At 36.1% G+C, this 23,993-nt stretch overlaps 1 protein-coding gene across 1 annotated transcript in view; it reads right to left on the bottom strand.

Moving 5' to 3' along the window:
* The window catches only part of ADGRB3 (adhesion G protein-coupled receptor B3), a 658,639-nt gene that overhangs the window by 354,257 nt on the left and 280,389 nt on the right, over positions 1-23,993 (bottom strand). The window contains exons 7-8 of the mRNA XM_063096759.1: positions 7,682-7,783; positions 7,208-7,314 (exon numbers count right to left, since the gene is read on the bottom strand). Of these exons, the coding sequence (XP_062952829.1) occupies positions 7,208-7,314; positions 7,682-7,783 (209 nt within the window). The remainder of the gene's footprint in view (positions 1-7,207; positions 7,315-7,681; positions 7,784-23,993) is intronic.

The following is a 23,993-nucleotide window of genomic DNA, read 5'->3' as shown; positions in this document are numbered from 1 at the left end:
CTGTCTCAGTCTCTCTGTCTTCCTCTCTCTAGCTCTAGCTCTCCATTCTAATAACGCACCCACAAAAGTAGAGAAAAGAAGTCCTTAAATCAAGATTCAAGGTCTTTGCTATCTCTTAACTTTTGATGACTAATTTATCTCTCCAACATTTGTATGTGTTTGTTTGTTTAATTAAAGTTTGAAAGACAGAAACAGAAGTTTTAAGGAACAACAACTTAAAAGGGAACATTTATATCTAACTCTTCATATTTCCATTGTCTGACTTCAATTGGAATAGTATCTTTAGTCTTTTTTGGTCCCCTATCATTTCCCTCTGCAGAAAAGGAGTGACATATTTGTTTGATGAATTTAGGAGAAAGCATTGGTATGCTTGACTCAATTCCTTTTGCTTTAGATTTGTCTACCTGCAGGGATGCACATTCTGCTAGTTCTACATGGCTTGTCTTTCTAGGGTGTGTGTGTGTGTGTGTGTGTGTGTGTGTGTGTGTGTAAGAGAGGGTGGGGAGAGGCTGCCTGTGATTGTCTGCATGTACTGGTGACAAAATAGGTCTGGTTGTTTAATTCAGGAGGAGGCTGGCCTGCTCAGCCACAATTTCCAGTCATTTCCCCCAAATATTTTTAATTTATCTGACTCCTGTGTCTATTTCTTAACAGGTTCTGTAATTATGGTTAGTGCATTTGGTATAAAATTCAGAAAATACCCCAGAGTATCAAATGAAACATTAACATACAGAAAAATATGAAATTGCCAAGAATTCCATTACATTTAGCACTTTTTTCCTATATCCTCAATTTTATTTAATTGTGTGCATGTATTTTTGTCTTGTCTTTTTTTAAAAAAACAACATTTGATTCACAGGGTTTAACTTTCTATCTTATAATTTTTCCAAACAAAATTCACAAGTATTAGATTATTGAAATTGGTCTGCAATGGATAAATAATTTTATAAAATTATATTGTCAATCACTCACATTTTTAGATATTTTGGAGTTAGGAGAATTACACTGAAAGATAATACTTATCACTTTCATGTTGTTAAAATTTGTGAACGTTAAGTCTGATGTATCATCTTCTGAGAACTCTGTACCTACCAGTATACTATTGATACAAATGTAGCGAGTCATTCTTTACATAAGAATCTATGAAATATCTAGTACCTTGTATAGGCATAGCATTGTGTCGGGCACCAGAGAAATGAAGATTAAAAAATATGATTCTTGCTCTCAAGTAACTCAAACAAAATGTTCAGTATGACAGATTAGTGGTTTTATATTTTAACTGATTAATAACCCTATTTGGTCCATCTCCTTATTTATAATTGGGAGTTCATAGAACATACTCAGCTAATGTTTGTTGATAATAAAATTTTATTTTAAGCTTTGTCTATTTCTATGTATTTATAAGATATACACATATATTATAACATGTGTGTATGTACATATCATCTACATGTGAAAAAGTTTTTAAAAATCTATCCATTTTAAATAACTCTTGGCAGAGATTACTACTCATAATTTATAATTTAATGAGCTTCATGAATACAGAGGGGGGACGAAAATGAAACCCCTCAAAGATTAAACGTTGAAATGATAACTCTGCTAGAGAAGAAAATGCATAGTCTCCAAAGTAATTTAAGACTTTGTGTGAGTCCCAAATGTTCTATATCACAAGTACTATCTAGCTTTGCTACTCAGACAAAGCTTGGCTTAGGGAAGCAACAGAAGGAGTAAGATTATGCAGGGAAGTTGGTTTCATTCCATCTACAGATGTGTGAGGAGCACCACTGAAGGGATAGATTCATGCTATAATTCCCCAAACATGAAAAAGAGAAGATCATGATCCTTAGGAAAGCACTAGATTTGCGTGTATATGCATATGTAAGTGTATGTGTATATCTCTGCAAGTATACGTAAACATAATTCATGTGCCAAAATACATCCAACATCTAATATATCCATCCACCCATATCTATCTCATTTATCCATTTTTCTCTACATTATAGCTCAGGTTAACAATATGTTGAATTCTAAAATTTTATTCTTACTGAGATTTTTTTTTTTAACTCAGAATGAATTTTCTGTACACAATGATAGTAATACTTCATAGTTACATGGCTCTTTTACAGTTTTACAAGATGCAAACATTTCACGTATAGAATCTCATCTATTCTTCTTCCAAACCTCCACAGATGCTAAAATGATGGTACCATTTCCATTTTATAAACAACGAACTAAGACTTGAGTGGGATCATCTGACTTTTCCTAAGGACACACAACCAGAAAATGCTGCCCCCAGCACTAGCATCTTGTGCAGGTGATTTCAAATTAAAAGCTCAGGAGGTTGAAAGAGATTAGGCTTTGGAAACGGCCTAAAGAAAAGAAATTAGGCTTTGGAACAATTGTGCCTGGGGTGTAACTTTCACTCTTTATTTCCCTTAAGTGGATTGCTTCCCTGCAGATCTTCAGTTTCTTTCTATGCAAAGTGAGGTGGGAACACCCAGTTTGCAGGTTCTTGTGAGGACTGGAGTTAATTTACAAAAGTTGCCAGCCAAGTGCCTGGTAGAGACTGTTAAAAAACAGAAGTTGTTTTTTTATTCTATAAAATTGTGCACCTGATAATTGTACCCAAATTAACAAGGACACTTGCACGCTGGCTGTCAATTATTGACTGAACGATTTCTATGGGATTCACAATTCAAGATTTCATTTCTTCTGTCTCACTGATGTATCCATCTCTCTCCATTATCAGATGGCCTGCATTCACAGAGTTTTTACTCATTTAAATATTGCTGTACAAAACACTGAATTTAGAAAGTAAAAAATTTCTGCCAAAAAACTGATATTATTCATTCTTAATAAATTTGTATGGACTAGCTTATCATTTACTTAATCCATGTAATTATTCTCTTTCATCACCATGACTAAACAAGAACTGAATATGGCTATAATTAGATTAATGTAAACAACATCTAAGTGTAACACTGAGAAAAACAAAATCCATTACAAATTAAATTCATAAGAAAGTTTTTACTTCTACTTAATTCTGAAAGACAGTGGTCTGTTACTGACAACTATTAATAAAAGAAGCTTTACATTTCATATTGTTACATTTTATATTATGAAACTAAGCTATATATATTATATTCTTCCTTCTGTGTATATATATACATATATATTTGTGTCCACATATTTACAAGAAGAGCACATTTTAAAAAATCTGAAAACCAAATGTTGACTAATACATTTACACACCCAATCAGTAATTTAATTGATCCCTATTTGGCCATGAAAAAATACATTAATATATTTATATTTGTATTTACATTTCTACAAAAATGAAATACCCAGGAGTAAATTTAACCAAGGAGGCAAAAGACCTCTTCAGTAAAAACTGTAAAACACTGGTGAAAAAAATTTAAGAGGACAGAGATACATGATGGAAAGATATCCCATGTTCGTGGGTTGGAAGAATTAACGTCATCAAAGCAATCTATATATTCAACATAATCCTTATCACAGTACCAATGACATTCTTTACAGAAATAGAAACAACTATCTTAAAATTTGTATGGAAATCCAAAAGATCCAGTGTGGATAAAGCAATCTTGAGCAAAGAGAACAAAGTTGGAGGCAAAACACTTCCTGACTTAAAAATACACTATAAAGCAATAGTAATCAAAACAGCATGGTGCTGGCATAAAAACAGAAAAATGCCAAATGGAATAGAATAGAGAGCCCCAAAATAAACCCTCATATTTACAGCCAACTGAATTTTGACAAAAGTGCCAAAAATATACAATGGGAAAAGGACAGGTTCTTCAACAAATGGTACTGAGAAAATTGGCTATCCACATGCAGGAGATTGAAACTAGACTCATATCTCTCACCATATGTAAAAACAACTCAAAATGGATTAAAGAACTAAATTTAAGACCTGAAACTATGAAACTACTCAGAAAACATAGGAGAAATGCTACATGAAATGGGAGTGGGCAGCGCTTTTTAGAGCAAGACTACAAAGGCACAGGCAACTGAAGCAAAAATACATAAATGGGATTACATCAAAATAAAAAAGCTTCGACACTGCAAGGAACACTGTCAACAAAGTGAAGAGAGAACCTACAGAGAAAAGTGTTTGCAAACTACTTATCAGACAAGGGGCTAATATTCAAAATATATAAGGACCTTAAAAACTCAACAGCAAAAAAAAAAAAAAAAACCCAATTAAAAAATGATCAAAGGACCTGAACAGATATTTCTCAAAAGAACACATATAAATGGCCAACAGGCACATGAAAAAATGCTCAGTATCACTAATCATAATGGAAATGCAAATTAAAACTACAATGAGATATCAACTCACTCCAGTTAGAATGGCTATTATCAACAAAATAAAAAATAGCAAATGCTCTTGAGGATGTGGAGAAAAAGGAACTCTCCTGCATTGCTGGTAGGAATGTAAATTGGTGCAGCCATTGTGGAAAACAGTATGGAAGTTCCTCAGAGAAGTAAAAATAGATCTACCCTATGACCCAGCTTCCCATTACTGGGTCTGTGCTGTGGATTGAATTGTGTCCCTCAAAGTCCATGTATCAGAAACTTAACTCCCACTGTGACAGTGTTAAGAGGGTGGGAAATATCATTATGGTAATTGAAAGGTGGGGCCTTGAAGAGGTGATTAGATTGTGAGGACCATTCTCAAGTAAATGGATTAATACTTTGTTGGTTTAATGATGGTCATGGGTATCGTTCTGAGAGCCTTAAAAAGGGAAGGAGTGAAGAGTTAGCTCTCTTTCTTTTCTGCTATATTTGCCATGTGATACCGTGAGTTGCTCTAGTCATCACCTGGACAAGGCCTTCACCAGATGTGCTCTTTGGACTTTGGACTTTCCAGCCTCTGAAACTGTAAGCAATAAATATTGTTTCTTTATAAATTAACCAGTTTCAGGTATTTCTATTATAAACAACAGAAATAGACTAATACAGTATATGCCCAAAGGAAATAAAATCAATATATCAAAAAGACACCTGCACTCCCATGTTCATCATAGCACTATTCATAATAGCCAAAAGATGGAATCAACCTAAATATCCATCAATAGATGAATGGACTAAAAGTTTTTATCCATTCCATACACAATGGAATACTACTCAGCTATATATATGTGTGTATATATATATATATATATACATATATATATGTATATATATATATATAAAATGATATCCTATCATTTGTAGCAACATGGATAGAACTGGAAACCATCATGTTAAGTGAAATCAGGCACAAAAAGACAAAAACTGCATGATACCACTCTTATGTGGAATTTTTTAAAAAAGTGATTCTCATAGAAGTAGAAAGTAGAATAATGATTATCAGAGGTTGGGGGGAGGGACAAGAAAAGCGGTGGACTAATGGGTACAAAACTATGCTATGTATTTTTCTTAGTCTGTTTCTGTTGCTTGTAGCAAAGTACCTGAAACTGGGCAATTTATAAGAAAATGCAATTTATTCTTACAGTTTCAGAGGCTGGGAAGTCCAAAGCCCAGGGAACGCATCTCATCAGGGTTTTCTTTGGTTGTGGTTTTACAGCAATGCAGGGGTCTCATATGGCAGAAAATGGCAGAACAGAGAGAGACTAACCTCTTATTTGACCCTCTTTTAAAGCATTCAGAACCATGCCCCTGACCACTATTACTAATCTATTCGCTAAGGCATGGTCCTATAATCTAATCACCTCTCCAAGGCCTCATCTTTTAATTACCATAATAGGATTTCCCACCCTCAACAGTTACACTGGGAACTCAGCTTCCAACATATGAACTTTGGGGAACACAATTCAATTAATACACAGCACTATCCTAAGTGAATCATTGTGCAGTATATGCATGTATTGAAACAATATACTGTACTCCACAAATACGTACAAGTAAATGTTGAAATATTTTGAATAAAAAGAGATAATATGTGTTTGTTTATATTTGTATTATCTCTTTATGTAATATATAAATATAAAACTTTATATTTGCATTGTAAATATATAAAAATATTTATGTATTTGTCTACATTGTAAATACATATTTATGACAGAAATAAGGCTCTTTGTAGGCAAATAATCATCAATTTCTTATATACACTTAAATATATATATGCATATTCATACATAATGACAGAAGTAAGACTTTAAATATCATCAATTACTGATTAGATATGTAAACATATTGGACAGCATTTGGATTTCAGAGTTTTGAAAATGTACTTTTTTGTTTTCTAATAATTAGATACATACTAATTCCATTAATTGATAATGGTTCTTACTGTATAAGCTACTTTTCCATCCATAAGCAAGAATATTCTTTAGTTTTTTTTTTATTATATGTAATTTTGAGTGACAGTAAGAACATTAAAAGAAAACATAAGCACAACAAAACATAAAGGCTCTTAACATGATTCCTGCCCGTGTTCAACTTTCCAGTGGGCTCATGCTCATATTTTGTCCTATGCCCCACAATGTTTATTCATGTAGGGAGGCCCTCTTGACTGTCAGTATGAAATGAAAACAGTCCCTGATAATGACAATGACTTGCACTTGTAAAATACCAAGCAAAATGTAATTGTGCTCAAAATATTCATACATCATACTCTGTGAATAATTCAATAATGTGTGGGAAAAGAAGGGCTATTTTTGGAAATTTTGGCCCACGTAATCTTTTGCAAGTAATTAGGTTTCTCTAGTGCAATAACAATGTCATTTCTTTCCATGACTTAATCTCAAACTGCAGAGAAATTAGATACCTGAGTGACACAGTTTTATCATTTCCCAACTACTGAAAAGTTAAAGAATTTAATTTTAAAATGTATGGTATTTTGAAACAAGTCTTTTATACTATTTACCTCAGACTTGAGCCAATCATGACTTATAGTTTAACCTTCATAATAAAACTGAATAACAGATTTTGTTGAGGCTTTTCTACCACTTGACGTGGAATTCTTTCATTTAAATAGCAGGATTCATAAAAACCAAAGCCCTAGGAACAAAACAATTTAGCACTGATGTAAAAATGAACTTTCTCTCCTATCCTTCTTCCTTCAGGCATTTTTTCAGAGATTTTACTGATTTGATTGAACAGTAGGAGGTTAAATTCTCACACAGAATTATTAGCAAAAAATAAACAGAGCAAGTACTAAAGCTGGCTTTGCACCTACTGAATGCTGCAAGTGTCTGTACTCATTTGATATGCATCTTGCAAAGCTCGGCTGTTCCCAGAAGGCCACTCCATGAAGACTGAGAGAGCAGCGTCTGCTAGTGGTGCCTGTGTGTCACAAAGAACAGAAGCTTTATAATAGGGATGCTTGAAGTCATCACATAGTTGAGAGGCAGGTCAAAAATTGGATTTGTATTTTTTTTTTTTTGCTTAAAATACATGCACATGAAATTTTTATTTTGATTATTTTTATAATGCATATTAGTCACACTGAAAAACAATTGCATCAACAATATTTTCTAGGTCTCTTTATTGGCTCTATTTATAAAACACTTTACTAAATTGTTTTATTAATTGCTTATTGTACAAACTTACTTATAGAAATAGGACAAACGCATGATCTCATAAGCAAACATAGTATGGGGTTCTTGGATGGTGATAATTACTTGGATTTAGGTGGGTCATTCTACTGTACCTGTGGCATTTAGCGGGCATTGATTGAATGCCAAGTCGCCTGCTGGAGTCCTTTTCCATACCATAGACATCAGATAATCCTCTGGACATATTTCATAAGGTGCTGCAATTTAAAACAGAGAGACTTGAATGTCAGCAGTGCTTATTTTTTCAAATATTGGCAATAAACAATCCTCAAACGCATCTCTAACTGCAGAGAGACCGCAGAGATGTTAGTGGCGTCTTCCTAAAAAAAAAGCCCCACTGGGATTCATTTTAGTATCTACAAAATCTTCTCAGAAATGTCATTTCTTTTGAAACTGCTTACTGTGTAGACTTTTAAAAGAAAGTCATTTGGGTTTGCCTAGAAAATGATCACATTTTAAAATATTAATTAAAAAAATCCTACCAATATTCATAATGTTTTCAGATATTATACGATAAAGTAATTTCCAATAAACCAAAAACCATATTAGAAGTTTTAACTATAAATATGAAGAATAAATAAACATAAAATGTTCTGATCCTTGTACTGGCCAGCTGCAAATAAATAAATAAATAAAGTAATAAACTTGAAGGGCAAAAACATATAATTATGTCTACAACAAAGAGCAACAATGGCACTCATGTTACATAATATAAAAATAAGCCGATTTGATATTTTTGTCCTGTTATTTTCAAAATCTCAATTTAATTATTGAGAATAAAGTTAAAAGGCATTTCAAGAATAAGAGATGTATAACAGAAATAGTATAATAAAAAGCCAAAGAATTGTGAAAGAACAGGTTCCACCTATATTGTGTTAAACCTGACATTTTGCTCCTGGATCAAAGAACAATAGTCCTTTCTCTAGATACACCGTCTTTCACACAACATTGCCATTTATGTGTTCGAATATATGTCTACACTACTTACATGGGCTCTTGTTTAGGTCTTCTCATCACTGTATCACTTGCACCTAATGGTGTGTCTGGCACACAGAAGTTGCCCAAAGTTGAATGAATAAATGAATGAATATATTGTTATATAAATTCCTCGATAAATAACTGAAAATCTAAAAAAATAATAACTAAATAAATACGTGAGTGGGACTTCCTGGGAGAAATGTCTTCTTTTGAGAATAATATAATATTTAATCCATGATAATCATAATTCTATTAATACCAGTTCTACTCCAGATTTTTTTTTTTTTTTTAGGATGACCAGTAAGGGGATCTTAACCCTTGGCTTGGTGTTGTCAGCACCACGCTCAGCCAGTGAGCTAACCGGCCATCCCTATATGGGATCTGAACCCATGGCCTGAGTGATATCAGCACCGCACTCTCCCGAGTGAGCCACGGGCTGGCCCTCTACTTCAGAATTTTTAAACTCCTTAGGTTACACTACAGTTATTAGTAGGTGAAGAATGCAATTCGAGACATTCAATCTTGATATATTATCTTCTTCATAATTACCCCAGATAAGACAAATGGTTTAAACACGTGGGCATTTTAGAGCTGAAAGTGTCACTGAGGATCACCTATTCCATCTCTTTCCTCTTTACAGATGAGGGCACCAAGGCCAGAACAGAAGAGGCTTGCATAAGGTGATGGAGCTGGTGGAAGTACTAGCAGGACTGGATTCTAGAATCCTCATTCTTCAGTAGCCTTGCTTCTGACATCCCCCATATCCTCTTTCTACCTTGAAGTGTTCAAGGTAGCTCTCTCCCTCTGAGTTAATGTGCGTGTGCGTGTGCGTGTGTGTGTGCGCGTGTGCGTGTGTATTCTAGGTTCTCTTTAAAACACACAAGCAACTGTTTGCACCTTGTGCACTTTGTGCTTGATGGATGGTTTAGCAGTTGATTCAACCTTTCCCAGCCCCATTTGTATAAGACGTCTCTTCCTCACCTCACCCGTGATCTTCCACCAAACCTAATGTGCTCATCTTAGTCTTGATTCACTGAACCCTCTCAGCAGCACTTTATACTTTGACTTGTCTCTTCTTGTTGAAAATCATATCTTTACGGTCACAAAAAGCCATTCTCTCTCAGGCCCCCACCAAGCACTTGATCATTCTCCTTGGTCTCATTCCCTGTGCCCTTCTCAGAATCATCCACACCTTACTTTTTCCTTGTGTTTAATGCTTCCTTAGATAATTTCAAACATATTAATAATAGTAATAATAGTCACATTAGCATTTATTGAGCCCTTATTAGGAGTCTTACATGCATGGACTCATGGACTCTCCTCCAACTATTTAAAAGTCAGAGGTGGAGAGGTAGACCAACTTTGTTCTTTTTTTGGATTCCAAATATTCTGTTTATTACATTTGAATCTGGAGGAGAAACTAAGTGCAGGAGGGGGATGCTGGGAGGGGAGGGGGCACTCCACCAAGGTGCCTCGGCCCATCCTCCTTTGGCAGCCAAGCCATACCCTCCTCCAAAGCCCCGGGATGTTACATAGGGCAAAAGTGCCCTGCTGAGGTTGGCGAGCCTCTCCTGGGACCCCAAAACTCGACTTGTCACTGAGTCTGGCCTAGGAATGGTGGTGATGAATAGGAGTGGATCATCATAAATAAAAAAAATTTTTAAAAATGACAAAATTAAACTCACCACAAAAAATGTACAACTTAAGTGAGGTTAGGGGCGGCCTCTGTGGAGGACTCTCACCCAATATTTCAAGAACAGAAACAGGAGAGAAATAAATTAAGGGGTGCAGCATCCACCACCAGCCAAGCCCCCATGACCCTCCACTCCCACTCTGGTTGCAGAGGTTAGCAAGCTGGGAGCCACTTCACTGCCTGCAGCGTCTGTCCCCAGTGCCACGGAAAACATATGCTCCCAGTCCTGCTGCCCCATCCAGTCTCCTACCAGGTGGCCATGGAGGCCCAAGGAAGTGTCTTCTGAGAAGAGGTGCAACAGCGTCAGAAAGAAAAGGTAAAACCCAGAGATGAGAAAGTAGTGAGGGACGTCACCCCAAGGGAACTAGGTGCTGTCCAGATTGATGCCGTTAAAGGGGAAGCAGTGGAAAACAGAAAAAGTTAGCAAATGTCAGAGACATGTTAAGAATGCAAGCAGATGACTTCCAATCCCACACTCTTGCTTGTTACCCTGCAGTCATGCCTGCCTCCATGCCCTATACCTCCAGTTGTGCATTAGAAACCCATGTTTGTTTTTTTTGGTTCAGATATATTTCTCAGGTTTTAGATCGGCATAGTCAGCTGTTGAGTTGTATTTTTTACTTGGCTATTCCAAAGATATCTCAAAGGCCAGTTGCCCATAATTCAGCTTCTTCCATTTTTCTCCAAAATGCTGCTTGTTATTCTCCTTGTATTTCTTTACTCTGTCAATGATACCCCAATTTTCCCCCCTAACTAAAACCATTAGATCCACCTTCTATTCAACCTTTTCCACTTAATCTTTCATAATTCTATCTCCACCACTTACCCAGCCATTCATCCTGTCCCATTTGAATTAGGAAAACAACCTGTGGTTCATTCATGCATGTACCTAACATGAGTTGGGTCTTGTTCTACAGAAAACCAATGGTTCACGAGAAAAGCAGTCTCTACATCACGGTTTTTTCAATAAAAGGGAGGAGGCAGAGGTCAAACAATTAAACTACACAATTACTTGAGTGCAAAATATGTGAGTATACAATTAATTGAGTACAATATGATAAGCACTTTAAACCAGAAATGCATGGTGCTGTTTTAATCTAAAATACGAAGGATGAAGGAAGGCTTCCTGGAGGAAGTGACGTATAAATGAGACTGGCAATGTGAGATGCAGTAAGTGCTCCAGGCAGAGAAAACAGTGTGTGCAAAGACTCTGAAACAGGGAAGAGCTTGGGGGTCAAGGCCAGCAGGGCTGGACGGAGAGGAAGGAGCAGTGGGGAGGCAGGCCAAGGTTAGGGCCTGCAGGCTGCATGGGCAGCCACTGAAGGGTTCTAAACAAAGGATTGACATCATTCGATTCCTCATTTTGAGAACATCACTTTGCCTTCTGTGGGTAGAATAAATGGGCAAGACCACTGAGGGGACTAATTCAGTGCTTCAGCCCTGAAACAGTGGTGGCTTTAGGTAGGATGGTCGGATTAAAAGAAAAGAAAATTGGTAGGTGCAAGGTAAATTTAGGAGGTAGACAATGTGCCATGGGGAATGAAGGAGACAGAGGGATCAAGAACAATGCCTGCTTCCTGAGCTGAAGAACATGGTATAAGGTGGTGCTATTTTCCTGCAGCTTCCCCTTTAATCCAATTTTTATGCTGCATCAATAGAGTAATCTCTAAAATGAAGTCTGATGCCACAATTTGCTGCTTAAAATCCTCCCACAGTTCTCCAGTACTGACAGGATAAAGATAACTATGCTCAGTGTGATGAAAAGGCCCTTCTAGAAAGCCCTAACCTAGCATGGCTCATGTCTATTCTCCTACGCATCAGACAGGCAAAGTTAATTGTCACCCCCCAAATATTACATGACAATTCATATTTATCTTTGTAAAAACTATATCTTCTATTTAAAATTCTCTCTCCCCTCGTTTTGGGAGTAAAATTCCTATTTATCTTTAAAACATAGATTAAATTATGTATTCTCTGAGAAGCCTTTCTAAATATTTCAGTCATGAGTACACCATTATGGTAGCTCTTCTCACAATAAATTGCAAATATTTGGCTGTATGTGTGAACCACCCCAATTTCCAAGTTTTGCTTTTTAGGAGATGAAGCATGTTTTACTTTATTTATTCTTAATCTGCTGTAATGAACTCCCATGGTGTCTGGTATGTAGCAGGTGTTCAAAACACTTTTGTTATATAAATCACTTACTGAGAAAAACAAAATAATAAACCAATGCTGTCCAATGGAAATTTCTGAAATTATGAAAATATTCTATATTTTCACTGTCCAATCTGGTATCCGCTAGCCAAATGTGGCTATTAAGTTCTTGAAATTATGGCCAGTGCAACTGAGAACTGAATTTTAAATTTCATTTAACTTTAATTAATGTAAATTTGTATTTAAATACCATATCGGAGAGTGCTATAATAGATAATTGTGTTTCTGTAAATTATTTTTGTACAACCAAAAAGTATTACAGAATACTAAAAAAAAAAAAAGGTAAATTAGAATCAATGTTAAAGTCCACAAAATACATTATGAATCGTTTATTACATAGCTGAATTCTATATATAAAGATGTCTATTTTTAATAATGATACGTCAGTAGTTAATCTAATATTACTGTTACATTTGATTACTCTTTTTGTTCTATCTATACATCCCCCCTCTGCTCATTATCTTCCTCATTACCTCTTCTTTTATAATCTCTCTTTCACTTCACTTATGCTGTCTTTTTGGCTTTCCAAACTTACAAACTCAAATTTTCTTCAGTTCCGTTGATGAAATTTGAAACATATTTGATAAAATCTGGTGCTATAACTTCTAATATTTCCGGATTCAGTCTTGACATAAACCAATAAATAACAGTTTGCACCCTGAACTTCTTTATTTCTCCATAGTGGTATCAGAAGGCTTTTTACACCTAGTGTTGTTCCGGCAGACACTCCCTTTCTCCTGCCCCTCCCCCACTGTCAATTGTGCGGTCCGAATATCAGGTCATTGCAAATATTAACCACTAGATGGCACTGGTGGGACAAAAGGGTGCAATGTTTGCAGGGCCTGCCTCTGAAACTTGAGGTTCAAAATCAAGGTGGACAGAAGTAATAACTATCTGCTGGGAAATACAAGTCAATGCTTGATTTCTTTAAAAGGCAATCCACTTGGGGAAAAATAAAGACCTTTCCCCCCCCCATGTAACTACGATGTTTAATGATTAAATGACACAGTTATAAGGTCGGTTCAATCCAGCCCCTGACCTCCATTCCCACCCCTCCCACTCTCACTGCCACCTTCCCAGCTACACTGGCCTCCTGCTCCTTTTCCAATACTCCAGGCAGGCAGGCTCCCACCTCAGAGACTGTGTACCTGTTCTTTCTGCCCAGGATATCCCTCCTCCCTTTTCTCAAATTCTGTATTGCTCGTGTCTTCACCACCTTCAATCTTTACTGAAATCTCACCTTCTTAGTGATTCCCTGACTACTTTGCAAACACTCCCATCTCTTCCTCTGCTCTATTGTTCTCCAGAGCACTTGCCTGTCATCTTGTAACTTCTATATATATATATATATTTTTTTTTTCTAGCTTAGTTATTTATTTGCCTCTTCCAGCTAGAAGATCTATTTTTCTTTTTTCTCTTTCTTTTGGCAGCTGGCCGGTATGGGGATTCAAACCCTTGACCTTATTAGCACCACGCTCTCCTAAGTGAGCTAACCAGCCAGCCCTGAAGATGTATTTTTCAGTTAACCCAATTCTTAAGATTACAGAGAATAAAGATGATTCTGCAAAATACTGAGGACATTTTGTGTATGTGGGGTGGGGAATAAATGGTCTGGCAGTAGATACACACATCCAATTAGAAACAGAAGAAAGAGAGGTTAATTACTATAGTCATCCTAAAAATTAGTCAAAAGAGGTTTCCAGGGTACCTGCTATTGACTAATGTTGGCCTTAGAAGGTTATGTCTGACTTAATCAGAGCCTACAGGACCCTGTTTAGAATCCTCACATGTGCCCAACATACGTCTTAACTCTGGTTAAAGAAAAAGTTGATTAAATAGTAGTTTTTTTGTCCAACCACAGCACTCAGTTACTGAATCCCATCAGCTTTGTGTCTATTAGTTTTGTCTGCCTACAATCAGAAAAAAAATCAAAACAAATAAAACCAATAATCGTTTTGAACCTAAAGAGGTCAACAAACTATATTTTGCTCCACTGCAAATTCATTGTGCTTATTGTAGACAGAAATTCAAATACACAAATGATAAAAAAGGAAGATGGCAAGGGTATCACAGATTTAAAGTTGCAAACTAGTCCAGGATTTTCAGCTTTTTAGTAGTAATCTCAAATCCACAGCTGCTTTAATTATTTCATCAGAGTTGATTTGGCATTCTTTGAAGAATATATCTTAACAAAATTTAGTTCAGGAAATAGACCCATTTATGCTTGTTGGGGCCCAGAAGGAGATGCCCCAAAGAGAAAGCCTCAGAAGCAGCTTCAAAAGCAAAGTTTTCCTCTGACCTTCTTCTGACCTTCTGTCTCTCAGCCTCATTTTCTTCTGAGGCAAGCCATAGAAACTAGATTCCTCTTCCCCAAGGTGGGTCACAGAAATCAGAACCCCTTTCTCCAAAGACAGCCATAAAGACTAAAATTATGCTCCCTGCTTTTCTTTCTTGCAGCAGGCCATGAAGAAATTCTCTGACCTGTCTTGGTCACATGACCCCCTTCCAGAAAGGGTCCTGCTGCATACTCTGGAAGAAAGAATGAAGCACAGAGAAGCCAAGAAGAATCTGAACAAACAGGCTTGCTGGATTTCCCATTGAATCTATGAGCATTAGATCACATTTTCCTAGTCCAATCACATTTCTACACAGCTGTGCCTGCTTCATAGAATGTGAGCATAAATATGGGCAATTATCCCTATATTTTTGGGTCTTCATTCTGACAGCTCCCATGTCATGTAAAACTATGATCAAATAAAATCTGTTATGCCTTTTCTTCATATTAATCTGTGTTTATCTGTGATTTTTCAGAGAACCTCAGGGGGTTGAAGGGGATGTCTTCTCTTGGCCCCTACATGCTCATACCAAAAACAAAACAGCTTAGATATTAAAATAACAATTTATTTTCTACCATCTTAGGTTTATGAATTCCCCAGCAGTGTGACTGTTTCTACGTCCTCCTCAGTGCCACTTATGAAATCCATTCATTCAACAAATATTTACCGGGTACCCATAATGTCCCAGTCACTTCGTTAACTAGTGCATGTAAAAGGATAGACAAAAGTAGTCAGGGTCTCTCCACCCCCCAGATGATCAAGAAGATAATACTCTGAGCTATTACAGTTCAGTAGCATGCCCACTATTATCTGGGAAGCCCTGGCTGCTCTAGGAATATTTCAGGGGAGAGCATGTTAGTGCAGGATTTCCAGAAGTCTGAGTTGCAGTGTAAAGGATGAACAGCAGGGGATAAAATTTGTCAAAGAAGAAGGCAAAAATGTGCCATGGTAACCTCATGTGGGAAGACCCAGGGAGCAAAGACGGCTGGGTACATCCAAGAAATTGGGAAGGTTTTAGAACAGATAGTGTTAAGTTGGGGATAAGTGGAGGTGGGTGATTATAGGAGGGGGAAAAGTGATAAATGATGAGGTAAGCAAGGAATCTGAATTTATTCTAAGAGCAAGGGGAGTATTTTATAATTTTTTCGATGCTGTACCTGCAGTTTGGGAAATTTATTGAAGGAAAATGAGACTGAAGGCAGGAAAGCCTATGACTAAATAATTGGGTAAGGGGCGAAGAGTCATGGGAAGTGGCTACAGGAAATGGTTGAATTCAAAATCTATTTAGGAGGTAGAATGGGCTCAGCTCCATGGCTGATTAAAAGACAGAACTCAGGTTTCCAGGAAGAATGTCTTGTGTGCTATACCCTGAGCTACAGCACATGAGAAGAGGGCTGGGAGAGGAAACGCTAAAAATAGTTTTGAGTTTGAGATATCTGAACACATCTAGGTATTATCAAAAAATTAGTTGGTATATGGAACTAAAGCTCAAGAGAGAAACATATGCTAAAGATAGGGATTTGTATTCAATTTTTTCTGCTTAATGCTATCTATGTGTATTCTGTAAATTAGAAAATACATAATTAGCTCAGGCTACTCTCTGTGCTCAAAATAAAAACATTTTATTGTGCAGCCATATGAAGAACTCTTGTTTTCTTTCTAATGCCTTGGCAAAATGGAACAGCAACTCTGCTCATCTGCTGAAAGATCCCATTGTTTGCTATCAATAGTGCAAAAAAATAAAAATCCATTTGTAAGATATAACTGTACTTGACGTCACAAGTATGTAGTTAGCATGCTTCCTTAAAACAAGGTAGCAATCACCTAGTGATTAGCTGTTAATCTGCCTATTCAAAATGATATTTTGTCTCTTAAAAATAGCAGAAATTATACAGGGCTTAAATCAATGTGGAAAATTCGTTTTCACTCCGTAGCCTGGAAATTGATTCTAAACTGCAGAGCTGGCATGCGGGAAAAAAAATGCACTATTCATGACCCTACATTTCAAATTCCACTTGCTGGAAATTTATAAATTCTTTTGTTTTGAGAATTTCCTATGCTGAAGGATGGAGAAGGAAATAAGATAGATTCAGTCTCTGGATCTTACAGCTCTAATTTCCAAGGCGGTACCTACTCATGTGAAGAATTCAGGCTGCTGCTAAGGTCTCAGGGAAAAAGAAGAGTGTTTATAAAGTGTTTCATAACAGCATTCTTCATATGGAAAATGGTATTTATCTGTTTCAAGTTGAAACAAGATACAATTATAAAAGTAATATTTACATATCTCTATGAGTTACTCTTCTAAGTACATTACGTATTTAAATTCATCAAATTCTCGTAGTAACTGTATAAACTGGACAGAATTATTATTCCCATTTCAAACATGAGAAAACCAAGGTAGAGGGAAATATGTAGACTGAGGTCACTGGGCTTGGAAATGGTGGGCCCAAGGACAATCAAATGGCTAAGTGCATTCTCAGAGAAGCTTACATGGTATCTAAGCACAGAAGCCTTTTTTTTTTTTTTTTTTGCTGTTGTGGTGGTAAAGAAATGATTTACATATTTTGGAAAAATTTGTTTTTAAGTCTGGAAGTCAGCAAAGCATGAACTTCAAATTTATTTACAAGCAGTATGTATTGCAAATTGTTCTTTTGAGTGGTGTGTAGATGGTGTTTTATATACACACTCCTAATAAGCAAATTTTGTATTATTGTCATTTAATTCTATATTTCAACTTAACAGACAAGGTCACTCTAGTTCAAAACTGTTAACAAAGTGAATTAAAAAAATAGCTAACTTTAATTTTGAGGAACAACTATTTACTAACTTTATGACTAAGTTTTATATTGGGGTGTACTCAAGATTTTTCTGAAAAACTGTGTTTACTGCCTTTTTACATCATCTTAAGAACAGCTGAGGATAGCAGTGCTTCTTAACCTTCTCCAGATCATAGCACTTGTAGGAAATGACAACATTTGGAGACACACTGGGGAAAGCAGGCAAGGCCACCGGAGACTGGAGGCCAAGTGTCATGGTCTCCTGTCTTGTCAGCTGTGCTGAGGCTTTTGGAATCACTTTCTGGGCACACCTTGGACCAACCCCTGCATGACAGAGAACTGCAGAACTGCCTTGAGGAACTCTGGTCTACAAGAATAAGCTGGGCTGAGATTTGGGGACAGTGAATAATTTTTTATAGAAACTTACATATTTTTCCTACCTCCAACATCTCAATTATTTATTTCTAAAGAAAGAAAGATCACTGCAGTTGATTGAATTGTGTCCCCCAAAGTTTAATATGTTAAGGTTTAGTCCCCACTGGGACAGTATTAAGAAGATGGGAAATCCCATTATGGTAATTGAAAGGCAGGGTCTTGAAGACGTGATTCGATTGTAGGACCATGCCATAGTGAATGGATTAATAATGGTGGTAGGTGTGGTTCTGAGGGCTTTAAAAAGAGAGTGAATAAAGAGGTTAGTCTCTCTTCCTCTGCTCCGCCATTTTCTGCCATTTGAGACACTTGTATTGCTGTAAAGCCACCACCAAAGAAGATCTTTACCAGAAATGCTCCCTGGACTTTGGAATTCCTAGCATCTGAAACTGTAAGCAATAAATTTGGCTTTCTTTTAAATTACCCAGTTCCAGGTATTTGTTATAAGCAACAGAAATGGACTAATACAATCAAACTACAAATGATTACTACAAAATAAAAATCATATATGCGATGAAAATGTCCATTCAATAAATTAGGTAGTCCATCCAACAAATTAGTAGAATTTTGAAAGAGGAAAAGGTCATAAAATGTAAGGCATTAGCATCATAGTTATTGCAAACTTTTTATTCACATGCTTTTACACAAATATTTTCATGAATTCAGTTTATGATATGGAATAAAAACATTCAAAAGAGCATGGATCTAATGACCTACTATGTTCAATTAAGCTCAATGCAATGTAAGGGATTCTGGAGGCTAAAAATAGTTTAGCTGAAATGAGTTAGAACTCTAGCTAACATATAATCGTGTATAATAATCATTATACTAATATACAATAAGGGAAGCACAAATCAACTTTATAGCGGTTTAAGGAAGAAAAAGCATACATGAGATTGTGGGCGAAAGAATTATTAAGGGAGGAGACAGTATTTAATGGATAGGCTCTCATTGCTCATATCAACAGGCAAAGATGGAGTGGGCAGGACCACTCAGGGAGTACAGGTGAATAACCATGCACACAAAAGCATAAGGAGAGAAATGTAGTCTTGTTTGCAAGAGACAGAGACTGGATTTGTTTGATTGTATTATATATTAACAAATATATATAATATAATATAATTACATATGCAGCCATCCCTTGGTATCCATGGGGAATTGGTTCCAGGCCCTTCCATGGATATCAAAATCTGGGGATGCTCAAGTCCCTTATATAAAACAATGTAATATCTGCATATAACCTATGCACATTCTTCTGCATACTGTGAATCATCTCTGGATTACTTATAATACCTAATGCAATTAAATGCTATGAAAACAGTTGTTGTTCTGCATTGTTTAGGGAATAACTACAAGGAAAGAAGTTTGTACATGTTCAGTACAGACAATTTTGTTTTCCAGAATATGTTCATCCTTGGTTGGTTGAATCCATGGATGCAGGACCCACAGTTAGGGAGGGCTGGCTGTACTTATAAATGAGTAGAGAGAACATTAGAAAGCTAGTGGAGCTGATAGATAGGGATACTAGAATCTGGTGGATCCCAATATGCACTGAATTTAGCAGGCAATGATGGCCATGGAAGTTTTTTGAGCAAGCGAGCTACATGACCAAGGCTATGAACAGGGAAGAATAATCAGATAAATCTGTGCAGAAGAGATTAGAGAAGGTGGTTGTTGCAATAATGTGGGTAATACAGAGTACACAAACTGCCATTTAATAATCCTAACTAGCCATAGTATTTTATTATTTCATCCTTGAAAAAATCCCCTGCAGCACTTACTATTACCTCCATTTTATATCTGAGGACACTGAGGCTCAAACCCAAACTCTGTTGGACTCCATATTCCAGGCTATTTAGGCTGAGGAGCTAAATAGCCTTTTGAGGTGGCTGCAACTGCTCTTCACTCACTAGGAGGGATGGCAGGGGGGAGACAAAGCAGGGCCACTAAGGAAAGAGACTTGATGGGGTGGGGCCCATTGCTGGGGAAGGAATTGCTGCAATGAGGAATTAAGCCAGAAAACACAAAGGATTTGGTGGGCAGAGAGAAAAAGTTTTCCTGGTCATGCAGAGCCTGAGTAGATACCTGGCTTGGAAAGGTATATGAGGCATCTGTGAGAGATCTGGCATAAAGAAGTAGATTTGTGAGTGCTCCTCACAGAGGCAGTCGTTGATAGAGCAACCAAAGAGAAGAGTGCCTGAGCAGAATCTTAGGGTTGCTCACATGTCAGGATACATGAGGAGAAAAAACATAAGTGGTGATGAGAACCATCTAGGACTAGCATTCAGATTTAGTGTCTTGGTAAACATTGTGCCTCAAAAGGAGTTATTAATTAGTTTAAACTTTTTTAAAAATTAATTTTAATTCTCTTAATTTCAAGTAATTGTCAAATGATTCCTAAAATTTATGTGTGATTTTACTATAAGAACAATGTGAGATGAAATTAAGAAATAAAAAATAGTTAAAAGTCTGCTTAAATTTTCTTTTCAATTTAAGAATGATCAGCATGTTGTCAAATATTTCTAAATTGGACAAGGTAAGGTAATATAAGATTACAACAAAATGCTTTTTAAGTTTCTGCCATGGCAGAGACTGTGAGAGTTCTCCCAAACTCTCATCTGATGAGCAATCTGATAAGATAAATTACGATAATAATTATCTCCATAGCAACAGGTTTGAATAACAAACATGTAGTACTACCTGGTATACACATTTATTCTTTTAGACCTCAGTGGTTCCTCCTTAATTCTGCCCATAAAATTTAGCTGATTTGTTTCAGAACTATAGACTGAAATAGGTAATAATAAAACCCACACTTACTGGAAGGATCAAAGGCTATATTAGGTATTTATTAAGCAGCAGGTGGTTTCTCGCAAATTCTAATTTAAACTATCTTCAAGTTCTAATTTATTTTCCTACTTTTGAGAATTTATCAGAGATGACTTGGCAAGAACAAATAGAATATTTAAGATGAAAGAAGTCAATACCTAGTGCCACCTACTGTCAACACTGAACTCAGTGGCTGGTTTAAAGTGAACAACCAGTATAAACCCTTGAGTGTGACATTATTTGCTTCATGAATGTCCAAAACTATTCAGCGTAAATCCTTGCTTTAATCTTTTGAAGAACTCAACAGAAAATAATATAATTCCCAACAGGGTATGCACCTAACATCTGATAGCAGAAAAGAATAAAAATTCCAATGAAATAGGAGATTTTAAAAGTACTATTTATGATGAACTAATTTGGAGATTTTGGGGGAAAAAAAGTTAAAGTGGGTGTCAACCTGTACGCAAATATTTTAATATAGAGTAATATGAGTTTTTTCTCTTCAGAAAAGAAATCCAAATTTCACACTGACATATTTGGATTTCTAACAATGATTACTTTATCCTTAAAACAGAGTGGTCCACACCATTTAGAAGAGCTTAACTTACTAAACTTATCTTTAACTAAGACAAAATACTTATACTGATAGTAATTGATTCACCTCTCGACTAACTAGCACCTGAGGAGAAAATAAGTCCATGTGAGCTGAGACCTCATCTTCCTCCCTGACAACACCCCCCACATCAAATCTTATATACCTGAACGTGCAGCTAATAGCCTTGGAGGATAAGAGGCAGTGAAAATATACTGCTCAGGGAGAGAGTTGCTGGGGCTGATGATGGCAGGCCTGCAGATCTGTGTCCTGGCAGGACATAGTTTTATACCACACTTGTTCAAATGATATCCAAGTTGTTTCTCCTGCTCTCTGTGGAACAGGCCAAAGAGATTGGAGAACAGAGAGTTGGATAATGACTAATCCATCTTTCTTTGGCTACAACAACTAGGTAATAACCTTATTTTTCTTTAAATGACTGCTGTAAAGATAAATTATTTTGGTTGAAACATGATTTGACTAGAGAGACTTGAAATGGATTATCTATATTTTCATTATCAACCCATTTCAGAAACAATCTCTCATCATTTTTGAGGAAGCATGAATAAAATAAAATTTGGCAATCCTGTTGAGGCACTATCTCAGCTTTCACCAATGAAGCATAAGTGGAGAACTGTATTCCACTTCTTTGTTACTATTATCTCATTATTATTATTATTATTACTATTATTACTATTATTATTATTACTATTACTATTATTACTATTATTTACTATTGATCAGTGCAACCCAAAGGATGACCCACAGCCAGCATCATCAGCATCACCTGACAGCTTGTTAGAAATGCAAATTCTCAGGCCACACCATATGTACAGCACACGTAATCCGCGTTTTATATATGAGGATACTGAGGCTCAAACCCAAACTTGGTTGGACTCCATATTCAAGGCTCTTTATGTTGCACTGCTTAGAATCAGAATTTCTTGCAGTCTGGCTCAGAAATCTGTGTTTCAGCAAGCTCTTCGCGTGATTCCTATGTACACTAAATTTTGAGGAGCACTGCCTTGTACAGTGAGGAGAGGCACCAAAAGAAGACAGGAACCCAAAGTAAGCAAGCTTTGTGATTCTTCCTACTGAAGCTACATTAAAAGAAAATTACTCAGAAACCAAATGAAGTCTCTCTTGGCCTCCAGAGAAGATGTAATCCTGTTGGAGCACATCTTAAAGAGATAAGGAGCAGTCATTCCCAAAGTGGTATTTCTCCTAAGTGGGTTGAGGGCCTCACATTCACTGTATCACGGGATGCCTCATTCTAATACAGATGTATTACAACGTTCAAGACAAGTTTTGCATTGCTTACACTACTGCTGCCCTCCTTTGGTATGAATATTTAAAGATAAATATCACAATAATTGTTATATCTCTGGTCTAAGTAGCTATTACTGTGTACATTTATGATATGGCTATCTCACTGTATAAGTTTTCCTCAGCACCCTTAACCTGCGGGCTTTGATCACCATCTGCAGACAAAGAAACTGTGGTTCCAAGAAGATAATTTTATGTATAAATTGCATGTAATTTCTACTTGTAAATGATAGGTTTCAACTTAGCAGTTAATGGATGAAGAGTCATGGATCCTAGAAATGGTGCTGTAGAAATCTCAAGCTCTTCCCCTGGGAGCAGAGCAAAGAAGTCTCCAGGAAGCCAGAAAGTCAACTATCTATAAGTAACATTTGCTTTCTGAATAATATTAACCAGAAAAATACTGGGGGCAAAAAGCAAAAGAAACTAAAAATAGTGTTTTCACATTGTAACAACATAACAAGATCAGGGGAGCTATTACCCTTCTACAATTTAACCCTCAGTGCCTGAGGGTATACATGAGATTGAGATAAATGAAATCATTATTTGGGGATTTTGATCAATTTAAAAATTGGGCCACTTAATTATCTCCCCTATAGCTATTTCCCAGATAGCAATATTTAAATTTTTTTTTTTTTTATCCTCAGAATTTTCTTTTCTTATGAAAGCAAAAGAAATATCTTATTTGTGGTCATTGTTGTTTGTAATACAGTACTTTATTTTATCTATTTACCAATAAAGGAATATCTTAATCTTGATGGGAAAATATTTTTATTTTTTATTTTTAGTAGACATCATAACAGCTTTTGATTAAATCCAGATGATTAATCATCATTTTCATTAATTATCCAGACAAAAAGGTATGTATATTTCCCCTTCCTGACAACAGAGGTCTCTTGGCAAACTTGATTAATTTGTTTTGCATTCAAATTAAGTGATGCATAAAAATAAATGGTAGTTGTTTCTAGCAACCTGAAAAAAATTAAAAATGAATAGTACTAAAGATAATAGTATAGAAAATATATTGTTCTAAAAAAAAAAACATTTGTTAAGGTTTTGTTATTGAAAAAAAGAGAAAAATGCCTTAATAAATGTTATGGATGTTGTGGTAATTTAAAGTTTTTTCAGTTTATATTGTCAGTGTGTAAATCTGAAGCAATGTAATGGCTGAAACCAGGAAAACCATGCTACTGCCTTTCTAATCACAAAAGTAATACATACTGACTACAGAGA

This window comes from Cynocephalus volans, chromosome 5 (assembly GCF_027409185.1).
Source record: "Cynocephalus volans isolate mCynVol1 chromosome 5, mCynVol1.pri, whole genome shotgun sequence".
Lineage (NCBI taxonomy): Eukaryota > Metazoa > Chordata > Mammalia > Dermoptera > Cynocephalidae > Cynocephalus > Cynocephalus volans.
This window is presented reverse-complemented; position numbering and strand designations above follow the sequence as displayed.